Source organism: Vipera berus, assembly GCF_964194415.1.
Source record: "Vipera berus genome assembly, chromosome: 1".
Taxonomy (NCBI): Eukaryota; Metazoa; Chordata; class Lepidosauria; order Squamata; family Viperidae; genus Vipera; species Vipera berus.
Genome location: NC_138202.1, coordinates 296,005,904 through 296,023,765, shown reverse-complemented (window position 1 = coordinate 296,023,765; position 17,862 = coordinate 296,005,904). Strand labels below are relative to the sequence as shown.

At 40.4% G+C, this 17,862-nt stretch overlaps 1 protein-coding gene across 7 annotated transcripts in view; it reads left to right on the top strand.

Annotated features, from left to right (window-relative positions):
• Positions 1–8,372: 8,372 nt before the first annotated feature.
• LOC308672725 (zinc finger protein 318-like) overlaps positions 8,373–17,862 on the top strand; it is a 60,954-nt gene continuing 51,464 nt past the window's right edge. For all 7 annotated transcript variants that reach the window (XR_014027481.1, XR_014027482.1, XR_014027483.1 and 4 more), the window contains exons 1-2: positions 8,373–8,616; positions 12,535–12,683. Coding sequence is in view for 2 of the 7 variants with exons in the window: in XM_081335843.1 (XP_081191969.1) it covers positions 8,425–8,616; positions 12,535–12,683 (341 nt within the window). In the remaining 5 variants the exon portion in view is untranslated. The remainder of the gene's footprint in view (positions 8,617–12,534; positions 12,684–17,862) is intronic.

Below are 17,862 nucleotides of genomic sequence, written 5' to 3'. Positions count from 1 at the left end.
AGTGTGCATGTATGTGGGTGAGAGGAAAAGAGATACATGCTATAAATTTGGAGAAAAGAGTGCCTCAAGATTCACGTTGGATTATTTGGGGAAAAAAGGCAGTAGAACTGTCGAAATTTTAAAGCAAAAGTTTTAGGGTTGCAGATACAAACCCCAGTTTTCAGAACAGTTGTTTTTGTTGCTAAGTTTTGCGTGTTTTCAGGAACAGGTGTTCCTGTCCCATCTGCTGTTCCTTTTCTAAAGGAACATTGGAAGCTGTTTTACAGCAGGTCACTTCACTGATACATTCAGCTCAGAAGCTGCCATATTGATTGGCCATACTTCCCCAGGAATTTAGGTAGGAGAGTATCCAATCCTTACCTAGCAATGGCAGGATTTAAAAAGTGTACAATCAATTACTTTACCTTCTCTGTACGCTAGTGAAGGTAATGATGCAGTTAAATAGACAATGTTGCATAATGTTCTTTGGGCAGAGTGGTAAAATCTGTTCCATTCAGTAGGACTTTCTGTATTCCATCATGATAAATGCTGAGTGTATAGAGTGTTCGTGTTGGCCTTGACCGCTCAACTCCCCTCATCTCACATCATAAATATGTCAACACTTTAGAATTGTGGCTAGGTTCCTAGGTTGTGTACATAGAAACACCTAAGCAAAAAAAAAAACCTGAAGGAAAGATTATTTTTGTAATACACAATTGACAAATGTGTATTACTGCTCAGCTCTCCTCATCTCACACCAGAAATATGTCAACACTTTAGGATTGTGGCTAAGTTGCTAGTTGTGTACATGGAAATACCTAAGTTAAACAAAAAAAAACTGAAGGAAAGATTATTTTTGTAATACACAATTGATAAATGTGTAACTTTATAAAATAAATACAATAATTAAAATACTAGCAACCAGTGCCTTCCTGCCCTCTCCACAGATTATCAGATTGTATCATCACAGCTCAGTCACATTTAACATAACATCTTTTTTCTTACTGAGGAGTACCTGGAAAGGATGAAGTAGTAGTAATGTTTCCCCAAGTATTGATACTCTTAGTAATTACTTTTCATCTTTTTAGGGATGGTAATTTTGATGTAGGCAGTGATCCCTATGGCTAGTAATCAGTGGTGTATGGAACAAGCTGTAGGCAAACATGTCATGTATAGTGGCATCACAAAAATGCTGCTATTAGGTACTTGTATTCTAAAGCCTGACACAAATAGACAAATGACATTTGTGTGATGACATGTATTTGTCTTCCTTTGCACCCAATAGGGGGAAAATGATGTGTGGGTCAACATAATTGCCTAAATGCTGAAATTTATGTAGTTAGGACACAAGTACACAAAGGCATTATGTGATATTACTGCACATGTCATTTTCATATTATCATGGCTTACTGGTAAAATCAGTAATAGCAATATACATGTCCACGTTTACCAATTAAAATGGATAAATATATTGGCAGATAAGGTTGTTGTTGGAAATATATACATATATATATATATATATATATATATATATATATATATATATATACACATACATACATATAAAGGGAAAAGGATATCAGTGTTTGTGGGGGAAATGGAGATGATATTCTGAAATAAGAATTAAATACAAGTGATGCAATATTTTTATTAGGACCAACCAAAATTAACAAAACAATATCTTTTGGCTTGATTTATTCCATGCACTATGATATATTAATTATTTTTCAGATCTGCATTTTGTATTAAATTTCTGAATCTAGATAACATGACTTATAAACCACAATTTACATTGTACAGTTTTGAGCCTCTATGAAAGCAGCAATTACATTGTTGGAGCAATATATCAATCAAGTCCTTGAGTGATCCAGAAGTATATTGGATTAGTTGGTACAAAAATCAGGAAAACGTGCTGCAATTGCCCAAAAAACCAACACAGTCCTAGGCTGCATTAACAGAGGGATAGAACCATGTGAAGTGTTAGTATCATGTGAAGTGTTTGTGCCTTGGTGATTTGGAAATTGCGTCCAGTTTTGGTCGCCATGTTATAAAAAAAGATATTTAGACTCTAGAAAATGTGCAGAGAAGATCAACAAAGATAATTAGGGAACTGGAGGCTAAAACATAAGAGGAACAGTTGCAGGAATTGAGTATTCTTTTTAATTTAATTTAATTTATTGCTTTAATGCAAAAAAGGACTAGGGGTGACATGATAGCAGTGTTCCAAAATCTAAGAGGATGACACAAAGAGGGGATCAACCTACTTTCCAAGAAGTAGAAGGCAGGACAAGAAGCAATGGGTGGAAACTAATCAAGGATAGAAGCAACCTAGAACTAAGGAGAAATTTCCTGACAATGATTTGCCTCCAGAAGTTGTGAATGCTCCAACACTGGAGGTTTTTAAGAAGAGACTGGACAACCATTTGTCTGAAATGGTATAGGATTTCCTGCCTGAGCAGGGAGTTGGACTAGAAGACCTCCAAGGTCCCTTCCAATTTATTATTATTATTATTAGTAGTAGTAGTAGTATTACAATGTTAATACATACCGTGTTTCCCCAAAAGTAAGAACCGGTCTTACTTTGGGGCTCTGAAATAAGCACTAGGGCTTACTTTTGGGGTAGGGTTTATTATTTTCACGTACAGGAGGCGGAGAGTGCGGAGGCCGATGGGAGTAGGAGTGCTGCTAATGGCCCTGCCCTCTCCATCCCACCATCTGCTTGCCTGCGGCTGCAACAAACCAAACACTCAGTGAGCCCCGGCCTCCGCCTGCCCTGCCTGCTGTCCCTACTGCTGCTGGGACATTTCTTGGCCGCATCAGGTGCCGAGTGGCTGCCCGTGCTGCTTCTGGCCTTGTGGGGGCTCTTTGCCCTCCTGGCCACGCTGCTTTGGGTTGCTCCTGCCTGGTGCGGGGCGAGTTGGCCCAGATCTTTCGTTTGACCAACGGAGTGCCCCCCTCCGCTGCCAGCAGCCTGCCAGGGCCCTTCGCCAGCAGCCAATGGTGGAACTGCGCCACCTACACCTCCGCCTTTGGGCTGCTGAACGCCAGCCTGCATGCCTACTTGGTGCTGCAGGTGCCGGGCTATGGGCTGAACTTGGCGCTCTTCTGGCCTTGGCTGCAGGTCTCATGCCAACTGTGTGCTTTTGGCTTCTACCAGCTGCTGCCACCAGCTCGCCTTCCGCCCAGCTGGCTGCTGCTGCCGCCATGAGGTGAGGCAAGGCAGGTGGTGGGGGGTGCAGCTGCTTCCCTTCACCTGCCAGACACCTGCCAAAGCCACGCAGGTAAGATTGCCTCACCCCCTGCCCAGATGCCCTCACCTCCCCCAAGTTTTTTTCACTAATTTGCCTTTCAGCTGCATTGCGTTTCTCCGTTTCTCAGTCTTCACCGCGTGTTTGGGACTATAAAAAAACAGTTCAATCAGACTTTCCAACTTCTCGCAAAAAAAAGAGATCTCGCAGAGTTGGAAGTTCTGATTGAACTTACTTTCGGGGTAGGGCTTATATTAGTCCCACCCCCGAAAAAGCAAGCTGGAGCTTACTTTGGGGGGAGGGCTTACTTTGGAGAAACACGGTAGGAGTAATTTGCCTGCTGAATAGCACTAGTCCAGTTAGTTTGCACTCATGCAATTATCCAAAGTGCACCACAGGGAGCGAACTAGCTTTGCACCAGAAATATGAGTGGCATCTTGCTGCATCATCTGGGTCTTTCCCTCATCACCAATGTTGCCTCATAGTCGGGCATCGCATCTGAGTAGGTCCAGCACTGGCAGGAGTCTGACTGTCCACACAAAATGCTACCATGTTTTCCAGCAAAGTGGTACCTATTTATCTATTCCCATGTATAGCAGCTTTCAAATTGCTAGGTGGGCAGAAGCTGAGGCAAGTGAAAGGTGTTCACTCTGCCACATGGTGCTAGGACTCAGATCACCTGAAGAAAGACCACATCCAGCATCTCTGCAGTTTTGACACAAAGCATACATAAAGAGAGATGAAAAGGTGTTTCATATGTAACAAGTGGCTTCACAAAACTGAGAAGAGAAAGCAGCCATATGTTTATTGCTTCTATATTATAAGTCTTGCCATTTAAGACATGTATGTCAGCTTGGTACTGTATATACTGTGTTTCCCAGAAAATAAGACCCAGTATTTTTTTGCCTCCAAAAGAGGTACCAGGTACTTTTTGGGGTGTGTCTGTATGTGTGTGTGTTTTCCACTCACCTCCGGCACTGACAGCCGGCCCACTTCTGCAGCTGAAACAGCAGCTTCATTCTGCAGCTGAGAATGGAGCTCAGGCCTGCATTTCACAGTCAGTCCTTTCTGGAAGGCCTCTGCAGCCGAGAACCAAGCTATGGATTCAATCCATAGCTCAGTTCTCGACTGCAGAGGCCTTCCAGAAAGGTCTGACTGTGAAAGGCCTGACTGAGGGTGCCACAGAAGAAGTGGGCCGGCAAGGTGGCTGCGGGGCGTGTGGGGCAGCTCCACCCTCCCACCCCTGCCCTAGCTTGAATTTTAGGTGTGGGCCTCGCCCCAAAACTAGGGCTTCCATTAGGCCCACCCCCCAAAGTCAAGCTGGGGCTTAGTTTGGGGGTAGGTCTTACTTTTCGGGGAAACACAGTAGTGCTATCAGTATTTTTAAAAAGTACGGTGGTTTGTGTGGTTAGGACACTGGGTTGGAGGTTAGCAAGCCCACGTTTGAGACCCAAGTGCTGCTGTTTGGTGAGGTGAGCTCCTGTCCTTCACTCCCACTCTAGCTCCAACAGGAGATATGAAAAGAACCCCCAACTGGGCAATAGTGATGTCACTGGCTAATCCTTTCAACCTGGAAGCATCTCAGTGCTTTTGACACTAGTTAGTACAATGCGATGGTATTTTTAGAATCAAATGCTTTAAGGTGATACCTTTCATTAATGCTGATACAAAAAATTTCATTGTAGAGAACAAGGCAATTTGATTGTTCTTAGGGAAAAATTCCTTTCTTAGGGAATCAAAGTTTGTAAAGCAAAACTATTCAAAAGAGGAGCTCAATGTCTATGGAGATTCTCAGTCATCCAGGTCACAGTTACCCCCTAGTCAAAGTTCAAGAAACCTCTTGGATTAGAAGTGAAACATCTTCAAAGAAAAACAAGAAAGTCCAGTTGCCCTTGGGATAAAGGAGCTCCAAAAAGTTCTTAGAGAAGATATAAAAGGAAAAATGTGAAATAGGGGTAGGACAGGGCAACTTTAAATGTAATTTTGTATTGTATATTTATATACTACCCAAAATATAAATGTGTTTATCGTCTGTTTATACCCTCATATTAGTCCAAATAGTGCATTGTATCACAATTTTTGAATCAGGGTACCTGAAAATTTTTAATTTAAAAAATGCATAAAAATTCAGGACCCATTACTCCTGTGGAATTTACATTTCCATGATATTCAGATCAGTTTTATTCACAAAACTGGGGGCAGGATCCTTGTCATGTGGTTGCAATTTTTGACACGCCCTGCCGGCTTCCCATAAACAAAATCAATGGAGGGGGGAAATCAATGGGGAAGCCAGCAGGAGGTTGGAAGTCATTCCTACTCCCGTGCTTTTTGGTTCATGAAATATATGGTGAACCTAAAATTTAATGTTCATTTTGGTCACATTTGATTGCACTACCTTTCTCAAAGGATGATCCAATGAATCACAAGTTGCCTAGTATTTTCTCTAAATTGTGAAACGTAGAAAAGGAAGACAAAACTGGAATCTAGCATTTGCAATGATTCACTGAGAAGATGAGTAAAAAGAAGAGAATCTGGGAGCAAGTAATGATGGGCAATTATACTATTTACTGGTCTTGACAGCTGTTTTTTCCCTCCAAAATAATGGCACAACTCAACCTTAGAATGCCTCTTTTCATGTCCCTGAATTTTTTTTAACATTGGCATGGCATTTTAATTTTAATTTTAATTTTAACTGGGGTTTTACTTATTCAGGGACGAATATAATTTTTTTAAAATTTGTTTTTAACTTTTGTATTTTTGTTTTTAATCACCCTGTAAACCGCCCTGAGTCCTTCGGGAAAGGGCGGTATATAAATGTAATAAATAAAAATAAATAAAATTTGTCTCCTCCTACCTCCCCTCAGAGTCTGCTGGAAAATGTATTATTATTTGTTCTGAAAATGGATATTCAGGCTGATTAAGAGATTTCATTCTGGTGCATAGAAAGAAGAATGCTAGGCAATTGCAAGGCCTTTCCTCACTTCACTTAATAACTGTGTTTTATTACTCCATCCTACAGCTGGCAGGAAAGTATGTCAGTATACATTTGCTCTCCTCATTATCAATCCTTATTCTGCTACTACTGCCTATGTTTCAAATCATAGCAAGTGCCTGATTTAACTGCAAGTAGTGGTATAACAATAGAGATTGTATAGTGCCTGTCCTTGAAAGCTATCAGAAAAAGGAGGCAAATACTGCTCTAACATGGATACAGCTAAAGATAACTCAAATCTCCCTCGTGAACAAGGGGCAAGATGAAGGCAACATCCAGAAAAAATAGTTGGACTGAGGATTAGATACAAGTATACTAGCAACCAAGCTCAGAGAGCACCAAACACGCCACAACTAAACTATAAATTTTATTGGCATTTAAGTATACACTGGATGATGAACAAGACATAATTTTCCCTGATGATAGTTTCATTATGAGATAGGTTTAAAAAGATGTCTACATCTGGTGTAACCTTCCAGTCACTTAGGTGACATGGGTATTGTAGAAATTTAATAAATAAAATTTATTTTATTTATTTATTTTATTTTTATTCCATTTATATCCCGCCCTTCTCCAAAGACTCAGGGCGGCTTACAAGCTTAGCAGTAGCCTTCATTCTATGTATATGCCTGCTTATTAGGGCTTTCACACACACACACACACCCAAGCGGCATTATTACAAAGTCAGCTTAATTGCCCCCAACAATCTGGGTCCTCATTTTACCTACCTCAGAAGGATGGAAGGCTGAGTCAACCTTGAGCCTGGTGGGATGCGAACCTGCACTAATTGCAGGCAGCTGGTGTTACTTAAGGAGGCATTAGTCCACTGCTCCACCAAGGCTCAATTAAACATAATTGGTCAGAACATATCAGATCACGAACGCCCAGCGTTCTTGTGTTGAAGGAAAAGTCTTCATCATGCTTCAGTCCAAGCCGGGGATAAACAACATGGCGACTGCTTTAGGAAGGTTACAGTTTATTGCAGAGAACTGGACAGAAAGATGGTTCTAGCAGAAAAAAGACTAAGCACATGTAGGGAGTAGGTTTTTATACCCTCTGGAGCCTTTTGTTTGGAGTTATTTCCTGTTTCAGGCTTTGTATTACCTGTATCACGTATTCTGGGCTGAGTCTGCCTTTCTGGTATTCTTGATGGTGGTGGGTCAATCCTATTATGTCCAAAGGTCATATCCTGCTTCCCTGGGGCTGGGGTATGTAGATTGTAGGTCTTTGTCTTCCTAAGCTTCTAGCTCCAACCTTCCTGATGGTTTACATTTGCATTTCTATAGAACTGGTTTCTGCTTGGGGGAAGGAGACCTGTGCTTTTTTTGTAAAAGAAAAAGGTGCAAAAACTCACAGTCATACAACCTGCCTTGCCTACCCTACAAGGTTTCATCCAAAAAAGGTGCCAGAACTCTGTTCTGGGCATTCTATGACAAAAAAAGCCCTGCCTGGGACTATTTAGAAAACTGGGCATGCTTTTCTGGTTCTTCAATATCTTTTTAGGAAATAGATTTTTCTGCCCTTTTAATATTTCCTTCTCTGGGGACCTGACTTCCCACATCTGGGACAAGAGTTTCATGAGACCAAATTAGGACAGACCTTTTCTCCTACTATTGGTATGCGTAAGCCAGGTTTTATGTATTTGTCATACCCACCCACCCACCCCCATATTCCTTGCACTAAAATGAACAGGTAGGCGTTTTGACGTGTTTCTCCTCTTCTGGCTATAACTATAGCAAGCGATCATTTGGAATCCTCCTTTTTGTAGCGCTACGATGCGGGGCAGAATCATTTACACAACCTGCCTCTCCTTCTTTTAGGTTTTGATTAGGATTCTTAACATGGACGATCCGTATAAAAGCAGAGGATTGATAATTGCTGGATTAATAACTAAAAGATAACTACCCATCCCCTTCATAGAATAACTGACAACTACGCTTCACATCCTCCGGCGCTCTTTTTTCTACCGCTTTTAACCACGCCCCTTCCTGCCACGTGACTCTGATTCTGTCACCGCCATTTTGTAAAGGCCGAAAGCTCTGTCTAGCTAGCTAGCAGCTTCAACCGCACATCCGGCGTTTGCGTTCGGTGCGCATGCGTCTCGGCGAAGGGGATGGTCATAAGCCACTTAAAACAGGAGCGAGGAGCGGTGAACGAGGGTTGGGGACGGCTCCGTGGACGTTTAAAGCTGTTGAGGCCATCGTCATGTATCGTCCCGGGAGCAGCCCCCCGGCCACGAGAATTCAACGGTCCTGGCTCGGCCCCATCGACTCCTCTCGCGGGTTTGGGTCCCGCTCCCGCTCCCCCTCTCCGTGGGGTCGCCACCACCGCTCCCCGCCTAGCCGTCGCTCTTCCCATCGTTCTCATCGCTCGCCTTCCCCGCGCCGTTTCAGTAGGGTACGCTCGGTTGGAGCTTCCTCCTTTTAATCTACCCTCCGTCTCCGGTCCCGTGTGTCTGGGCTTTCGCTGTTAGCAAAGGGGGAGCCTTCTTCCACCCCTACCCCGGTTCCTGTGCCTTTCTGAAAATCGTCCGCCGCCGCCGCCGCCTTCCCCCATTTTGTGCAAGGGCCGAACAGTCTCTTGACCTTCCCCCAGCTGCATAGTAACATTTGGAAATAGTTTTCTCCCCCTGACGGTAACAGAGAACCTGTTTGTCTTAATAAGTGGAAGGTTCTGACTTGATGGCAATGGGGCAAGGAAAGGAAAAGTTGCAAAGTAAACTCTTGATATGACTTCTACCCTAGGCATACTTGGCCACGGCAAAGTAAGCTCTGGTTGAATTAGGTAGGAGCTGCTTCTGAGTAAGCATTGATGTATGGAAAAATTCCTATTTACATAAAGGGATCGATTTTTATTTTTATTTTTTTTTGCTTTCGGTTCTACCCAGACATTGGAAAGGCTCGATACTTTGCAGAACTTGTGAACGAGTTTGCTTCTTTTGCAGCAGATTAGTAAGCAGTTGAATGAGTTAGATTGGATTTGTAATAAGATTGAAATGTGAACCATATAATACGGTTGTTTCAATAATATTCTGAAATCAAAAGATCTAAGCATTTTTAAGAGATCATGCTGAGCATGCTACGTTAAAGCCAATTCCATGAACATGTATTCCTCTGTAATGATAATGTTTTTGTTTATGTGTTTGGCATTATGCACTTAGTTGGGTTTATTTTGTAGAAATGATTTTCATAAATTCATCTCTTCTGAAGCCTCAGAACTAGGGTTATATATTTTCAAGTAACTGACCTACATTACTTTGATTTCCTGTTTCTTTAGTAGAGCTATTTTTTTTTCTTCATGTATCCCTACAAAGAATTGTACATTTTGTCATTTTTTCCATCTTGGAAGCGAAAGATATTTTGAAAATAGAATAATTATTCTATCATTGTTTGTTAATAAGATTCTTAGTATATGAAAGGAAGAAAGATATATTTGTCAGATGATAAAAGATACAATTGCTGTATCATACATCAACAGAATAGCAGTTTATGAATATAGGTTGGATTAATGTTTAATTAGGACACTTAGTTTACATTCAATTACATCTATAAATTTTAAATTTCCCCTTTCTGTTCTATTAAATATTACCATTTGATGAAAATTGTATGACAAATACTAATGCCCCCACTTAGGTCTTCTGGAGACACCAGCTGTTTTAGGTCTTGGATTGTGTACCCCTTCCTTAAGTGAAAGAAATACAGCTAATCTAAGCAATCTGACCACTAGATTGCACAATTGTCTTTTTATTATACAATTAAAGGGTTTTTTTAAATACATGTTGGTATACTATAGTAATTGTGTTAATATTTTTTATTTTTATTTAGAGAATTTATATGGCCACCCACTCACTCTCAGTGATTCTTGGTGGCTTATAAAAAAATAGAAAATAATACCCCCTACCCCCTGTCACCCTCCTGGTGTCAACAATCAATCACACAAGCCACTTGATGGACTCCATCCCACTCCCCAGGCCTGTTGGCAAAACCAGGCCTTCAGGGCCTTGCGAAAGAGTGTCAAAGTGGGGGCCATAGGCACATACAACTAAAGACTCAGTAAAAATCCCTAGTCCCCAATCTTTATTATAATAAAGTACATTAAAGGAAAGGGTATAGAAAGAAAAAGAAAAGAATCCCTGCAGGTTTACTCCGCTGGTCATAAGGGCTATTCAGGCAGTGCAGTTCGAAAATATTTCTCTGGTAATGTGGCCAGCATGATGTTGCTGAGCACTGTTTCCTCCCCATCAAAGTGGTACCTATTTATTTATATTTGTATGCGTTCAAACTGCTAGATGGGCAGGAGCTAGGCGAAGACGGGAGCCCACCCCATCACATGACGCGCAGTCTCGAACCTGAGCTGTTGGCTTTCCAGCCGACAAGCCCAGCATCTTAACGGCTGAGCCATTGCGCCATCCCTATAACTGATATTCTTTTCATCTCTTACATCAGAGTGAGAAATCTGTGTTCCCCAATAAACCATTTTCTTCCAGGAAGAATTGGGGACTGATCACTGTCGCAGTACTTCATAATAGTATATTAATGTAAAAGATAAAATATTCTTCCATTCTCTTCTGTGCTATGATAGATACTATTTTTTCAGTGCAAAGGAAGAAAAAAAAATCATTTTTATGCACCAGAACTAAGACAGCAGAAGAATCTCAATTGCTTCTTCTTTATCTCATTAGAAAATATGTATAGCCCTATCCCTCAAATTCATGTAATTGTAACTATAATTCCAAACATTAAATAAACTCCAAAACAATATTAGAAACACCATGCAATATAAAGTTGGGAATCTCAATCATGCATCCATTCCCCAAAAGATAAGTTCATCTATCATTCTGGTCCAATGCTTTAGAGAAATTCCAAGTTTTTAAAAACTTAGTTGAAGTCTGACAAGATCAGAGCCATCTGAACTTTGGGAGGAAGTTTGTTCCAAAGGGCAGCCACCACAGAACAAAAAGTATGCCTCTTAAGATCCCATCAAGCGACATTGTCTTGAAGACAAAATTGGGAGTGTACCTATCCTATGAGAGTAGGTGAATTGGGCAAAAACAGTCTTGCAAATAATATGATTCTGTGCCATGTAGGCCATTGTAAGTGACAACTAACATTTTGGATTGTGCCCGGAAGCCTATGGGGAGCCAATGTAATTTGCGAAATAGTGATGTTACGTGTGCATACTACAATGCACCCATAGTCATTCATGTGGCATTCTGGGTCAATTGCACATTTTATGTATATTGTGTTGCAATAATCCGAATGGGAGGTGACTAAGGCATGAGTGATAGATTGTAAGCAGGGCCTACTGTTTCAGGTATGGGTTAATTTGGCACACCAGATGGAGTTGTATAAAGATTTTCTTGGCCACAGTTGAGATTTGAGCAGGAGCTATGAGGTCAGGAGGATCCCAAATTTGCACACATGTTCTGAATGGAGGAGTAAACTGCCCCTTAGGAAGGTAGAAATCCCAGCAATGCTGTGTCTGCCACTCCCAACTCCCTGAGCTGGTCCAGAAGGATTCGTGTGTCATGCTACAAAAAACCACTGACAGATCAAGGAGTTTCAGGATTCATCCTGTCATAAACTTACTATAAGCTATCAGTAACTGCAGGTGTTCCCTAAAAAGGAAATATTGGAGATGGGATAGAACTTCTCCAACTCTGTTGGATGCAGCAATGACTTCTTGAGCAGGAACTAGACTACCTCCTTAAAACTCACTTTTAAGATGTCTTTATCCTTACATGTTACTTTTGTGCCAATTTTATGAAACAACACATTTCTATAACTTTAAAAAAATCTGTGAAAATAAATTGTGGAAGAATGAAAAAGAAATTGTGAAAACAATCATTCCACACCATGAGCTACAAATTTTAAGTAGAAATTTGTAGCCCTGCTAAATGACTCAATTTTCTTGTTTGTGCAAACATTTATTTTCATGTCTTAATTCAGATAACAGAGGTAGATACGAGCTATGTGTTTCAGATTACCAGTCATTTGCTATAAGGATATATTTATACAATGTAGCCTTTTTTTTAAAATCCCATTTATATCCCGCCCTTCTCCGAAGACTCAGGGCGGCTTACAATCTAAGCACAAATCAATGTGCTTAGCAATAGCCTTCATTCTATGTATATGCCTGCTTATTAGGGCTTTCGCCCCCCCCCCCCAAGCGGCATTATTACTTAACTGTTTTAAACTTAACTTTTACATAATATATCCAGTTTTAAGGTATTTTGTAACAGTGGAAGATACTGAAGCCTGTTTTACCAAATGGATAGCATATTGTAACCGTTCCCTGTCCCTTCCCCCATTGCAGACATATTCGCTGGATCAGCCCTCATATTCTCCAAGGCAGCGCTCATGTTCTCCAGCCCAACGTTCAGAATCTTCAGTGGAAAAATACTTGCGGGCCTTAATTGAAAATGGCAGAAGCTCACCAGCTGATAATCTGAGCAATGTGAACAGGTATGGTTCTTTGAAAGCTAGCCTCAAAAATTGTGATTTTTTTGTTGTTGTTCATATCCTATAGTATCCAATAAAACGATATCTTGCTATGAGACAGTTTGGGAAATATATTACATGGATTACATTAGACGTCCCTCATCTTAGGACACATTCAAATTTGTTTGTTTATGAGATTTATAGGCCACTCAATCTGTTGCAACCCACAGTAACTTAAAAATACAATAAAACACTCTAAAAATGAAGAATTGTCTCATTAAAGGAGAAAGGGGGAAAGCATTTAAAACAGGCATGTCAAACTGCCGGCCCACAGGCCGGATGCGTCATGCCAAAGCCACACCCACCTCATTGCCGACAATGGGGGGAAAGTCCCGATACGTCGTTTGATGTCACATGATGTTGCGAGATTGAGATACCTGATTTAAAAGATTGTTATCCTCAGATGCATAAAATGGCTTTTGATCTAAAATCTATTAGATTAGATTTTGTTAGCAACAATTGTAAGTGGAATAATATATGAAAGATTCCAAGTAGTGTGTAAAAATTCAAATGGAGGAGGGTTAACATAAGAATCCTTAAATGTTTGGGGCTGTCAGTTATATTCAAATCTCTTAACAGTTGCAGCAGTAATGCTGAATATTAAATCAGAACCTAATGTGGCAAAATTCTCTAATTTGACAGCTTGATTTATGTACTGTGACTTACCTTGTTTCAGGTAGTTCTAGCTCTACTTTCAGTATGTCAGTTTCTGTTCATTTCTACATAAATCTGTAGTGCATTTCAGTGTATATTAAGCAAAGTCTAGAAGATACAAATACTATTTAATCTTAAAAGCAACCTTTAAGCAGGGTACAAGCAGGATAAAAATAGGTATACTGTTCAATTTCAAAGTATATTTTTCTTTGCAATCCCCGATTTGTTTATAGAATCTTAATAAACCTTTATCTTATTTCTTGTAATTAGTGGCAAAGTTGGTGAATTTTGATGACAAAATATGCAGTTTACTTATAATTATAATGTATTCTTTCCTGTTATTAAAAATGCTTGTAGTAAATCTGTTTTCAGTTCTACAATAACCACATAAGAGTGTATTTTCATGACTTAAAAGTTTGTATCTCTTGTTAAGTTTAACTCATAGGAGGCATTGAAATAATAATAAAAGCAAATATATCTACATTTCTTAAAAGTAAGAACTACTAATTTAGGAGCAGCTAATATGTCATTTAATTCTTCAGAAAGTCTTTGAGAGTGAAGCAAAAGTAAGTGCTTTTTGATTCTATGAAGCTTTGTTAAGTTTTTGTATGTAAATAGTTTCCATATAATAGTTTTTGTATGTAAATAGTTTCCATATAATTTATTCACTTTTTTGCATGAGGCATATGATATAATCAGGTGTGCTCTGGATCATTTTGAATAACCAAATAAGCTATTCCAGTCCCACTATATTGGGTAAGAACCCACATAGTGAGTGAGTAAAAATAGTAGTACATCTTTATGAGAAATTAAATTACAATTGCTTCTTGAGGGAATCTATTTCTGATTTTTTTTAAAAAAGTGGAACCTAAAGCAGAATGTGAAGTGGAATCTTTCTGATGGCTAGCATGCATTAGGATATCACAGTCCATTCTCACACCATTTGCCAATTTTACCATGTCTGTCTTCAGTCACTCAATGTTTATATCCTCTGGTCACACTCAATCTTCATTGAGTTGTTCCAGTTTTCTGAAAAAAAATTTGAATTTTGGAAACTTTGAGATTTTCTACTGCTTACTAACACTTTACTTTTGTGCAGTATATTTTCAGAATACTGCAGTTGTTAACTAGGATGCTTAAAGTGTTGATTCTTTATAGTTATGTCTATAGTAATAATGTGGTTTTGTTAATGAAAAAGGATTAAAACTAGAATTGATTAGCTGATGCTTAAATAACTTAAGCGCTAGAAGGTATACTGGTGGTTTGAATATCTAGAGCTAAATTAACAACACTGGACGGCGCGCGGCACACAAAACTAAACAATTAACCTCCCACCCCAAAGAATCAGAATAAAAATCTATAAAAATTGTATAGCAGCTTATGGCACCTCTAGCAATACCCATATATACATTTACCATCTCACCAGCTCCGGCCTTGTCTTGCCTCAATATTTTAAGACCTTCTAGAAGGGAAGGAGCGTGGGGGCCTGCTGAATATCTGGGAAAAGGTTGTTACGCTGGGCAGGGCCAACTATAGAGAAGGTGCAGTTTCTTGGTTCTGTTAGATGACAACGTTTAAAAGAAAACATGGAGTGCTCCCACTGTATCTGATCTAGTGGAATGGCCAAATCTTCAGGGAGAAGCAGCCCTGTAAGCAGCCTGGTCCTATGCCATTTAACGTTTTAAAAGTAATAACCAGCACTTTGAATTGCAATGGGAAGAAATTGGAAACCATTCCACCTCACTATCAGTCCGTCAAGGAAGACCAGACTAGGAACCAAGTTTGTGTATGTTAATGCTGCCTTAATTATAAGGTTATGGTACAGAACTGGTCTGAATGCACTTCCCCCTTCCCTTCCTTTATCTTTGACCCTAGGGAGGCTCAAGCCTGAGATCCTTTTCAAATTACATTTCAGCCTCAGGCTAAAACTTTTTTTCCCCCTGATCAATATCTTGGTTGTGTCTCTTCCTCCTATTCCTCAAAGAGGACAAACTGTGGGGCAGTCAGAATGGTGCATGCTGTCACATTTTGAATCAATCGTAATTTCCAGTTAGTCTTCAAGGGCAGCCTCATGTAGAATGTGTTGCAGTAATCCAACCAGGAAATGACAAGATTAATCAATGTGACAAGACCTCCCAGTCCAGGAATGGCTGCATTTGGCAAAAAAGATGTCTATGTGAGGTTGCTGCAAAGTACAAGATCCCTGAAGTTCCCATGTGAGGCTCCTTGGGAGAAAAAGCAGCAGGAACAACTTATGTGAGCAACTTGCAACCATCCCTGCCAACTTCCCTATTGACTTTGGTTCCAGCAGGGAAGATCACAAATGGTGATCATATGGCTGCAGCTTGCTGCAATATCTTAATAATGAGGTGGGCACCCAGGTACTCAGATTGCTATAATGTGATGTTGCGATTACCACAACTTTGTGGACAGGTCGTATGTTGCCCTTATTCAGTGTTATTGTAATCGTAAATGGACCCTGAAAGAGTAGTCATAACTTGAGGATTACCTCTATCCTAATGCAGGTGGCCCCCAAATTTTTGAGCACCAGGGACCAGTTCTGTGGAGAGAGATTTTTTTCACGGATCTGAGGGGGTGTGATTTTGCATGCTGCCTGCATCCCACCCGTGCATGGATGGGGCTTCACTCACTTGGGCGGCCCAATTTCTGGCATGTTGTAAACCGGTGCCGGTCCATGGCCCAGGGTTTGGGGACCACCATCCTAATGTAATTACTTTACTGCTCAAGGCTACGCATATGTGTTGCCATTGAGATTCTCCTATCTGAGGTGTGAGAAATTTCTTTGATGCATATTGTGTTTTTATTGGACCAGAATAAAGCACTATAATTTGTAATTGTGAATTGTATACTTTCAAAATTAGGAACATCTTTGAAATGAAAACATAACAGTTTTTATGTGGATATACAGTGGAGAAAAATGATTTGATTCCCTGCTGATTTTGTACGTTTGCCCACTGACAAAGAAATGATCAGTCTGTAATTTTAATGGTAGGTTTATTTTAACAGTGAGAGACAGAATAACAGCAATAAAAAAAATCCAGAGAAACATATTTAAAAAAAGTTATAAATTGATTTTGATTTTAATGAGTGGAATAAGTATCAATCAGCCAAATTTCTGGCTCCCAGGTTTCTTTTATACAGATAACGAGTTGAGATTAGGAGCACTCTCATAAAGGGAGTGCTCCTAATCTCAGCTTGTTATCTGAATAAAAGAGTCCTGTCCATAGAAGCAATCAGATTCCAAACTCTCCACCATGGTCAAGACCAAAGAGCTGTCCAAGGATGTCAGGAACAAGATTGTAGACCTACACAAGGCTATCGCCAAGCAGCTTGGAGAAAAGGTGGCAACAGTTGGTACGATTATTTGCACAAAATAACTGTCAATCTCCCTTAGTTTGGGGTTCCATGCAAGATCTCATCTTGTGGAGTTTCAGTGATCATGAAAACGGTGAGGAATCAGCCCAGAACTACACGGGAGGATCTTGTCAATGATCTCAAGGCAGTTGGGACCGTAGTCACCAAGAAAACAATTGGTAACACACTACACCATGAAAGACTGAAATCCTGTAGCACCCTCATGGTCCGCCTACTCAAGAGAGCATATGTACAGGCCCATCTGAAGTTTGCCAATAAACAGCTGAATGATTCAGAGAAGTGGGTGAAAGTGTTGTGGTCAGATGAGATCAAAATTGAGCTCTTTGGCATCAATTCAACTCGCCGTGTTAGGAGGAGGAGGAATGCTGCCTGTGACCCCAAGAACACCATCACCACTGTCAAACATGGAGGTGGAAATATTATCCTTTGGGGGTGCTTTTCTGCTAAGGGGACAGGACAACTTCACTGCATCAAAGGGACGATGGACGGGGCCATGTACTGTCAAATCTTGGGTAAGAACCTTCTTCCCTCAGCCAGGGCATTGAAAATGGGTCATGGATGGGTATTCCAGCCTGACAACCCAAAACACATGGCCACAGCAACAAAGGAGTGGCTCAAGAAGAAGCACATTAAGGTCCTGGAGTGGCCTAGCCAGTCTCCAGACCTTAATCCCATAGAAAATCTATGAAGGAATCTGAAGGTTCCAACTGCCAAACATCTGTCTCGAAACCTTAATGACTTGGAGAGGATCTGCAAAGAGGAGTGGATCAAAATCCCTCCTGAGATGTGTGCAAACGTGGTGGCCAACTACAAGAAACGTCTGACCTCTGTGATTGCCAACAAGGGTTTTGCCACCAAGTCATATTTTGCGAAGGAGTCAAATACTTATTTCACTCATTAAAATGCAAGTCAATTTATAAAATGCAAGTCAGTTTTTTGAAATGCGTTTTTCTGGATTTTTTTGTTGTTATTCTGTCTCTGACTGTTAAAATAAACCTACCATTAAAATTATAGACTGATCATTTCTTTGTCACTAGACAAATGTACAAAATCAGCAGAGGATCAAATAATTTTTCCCCTCACTATATTGCTT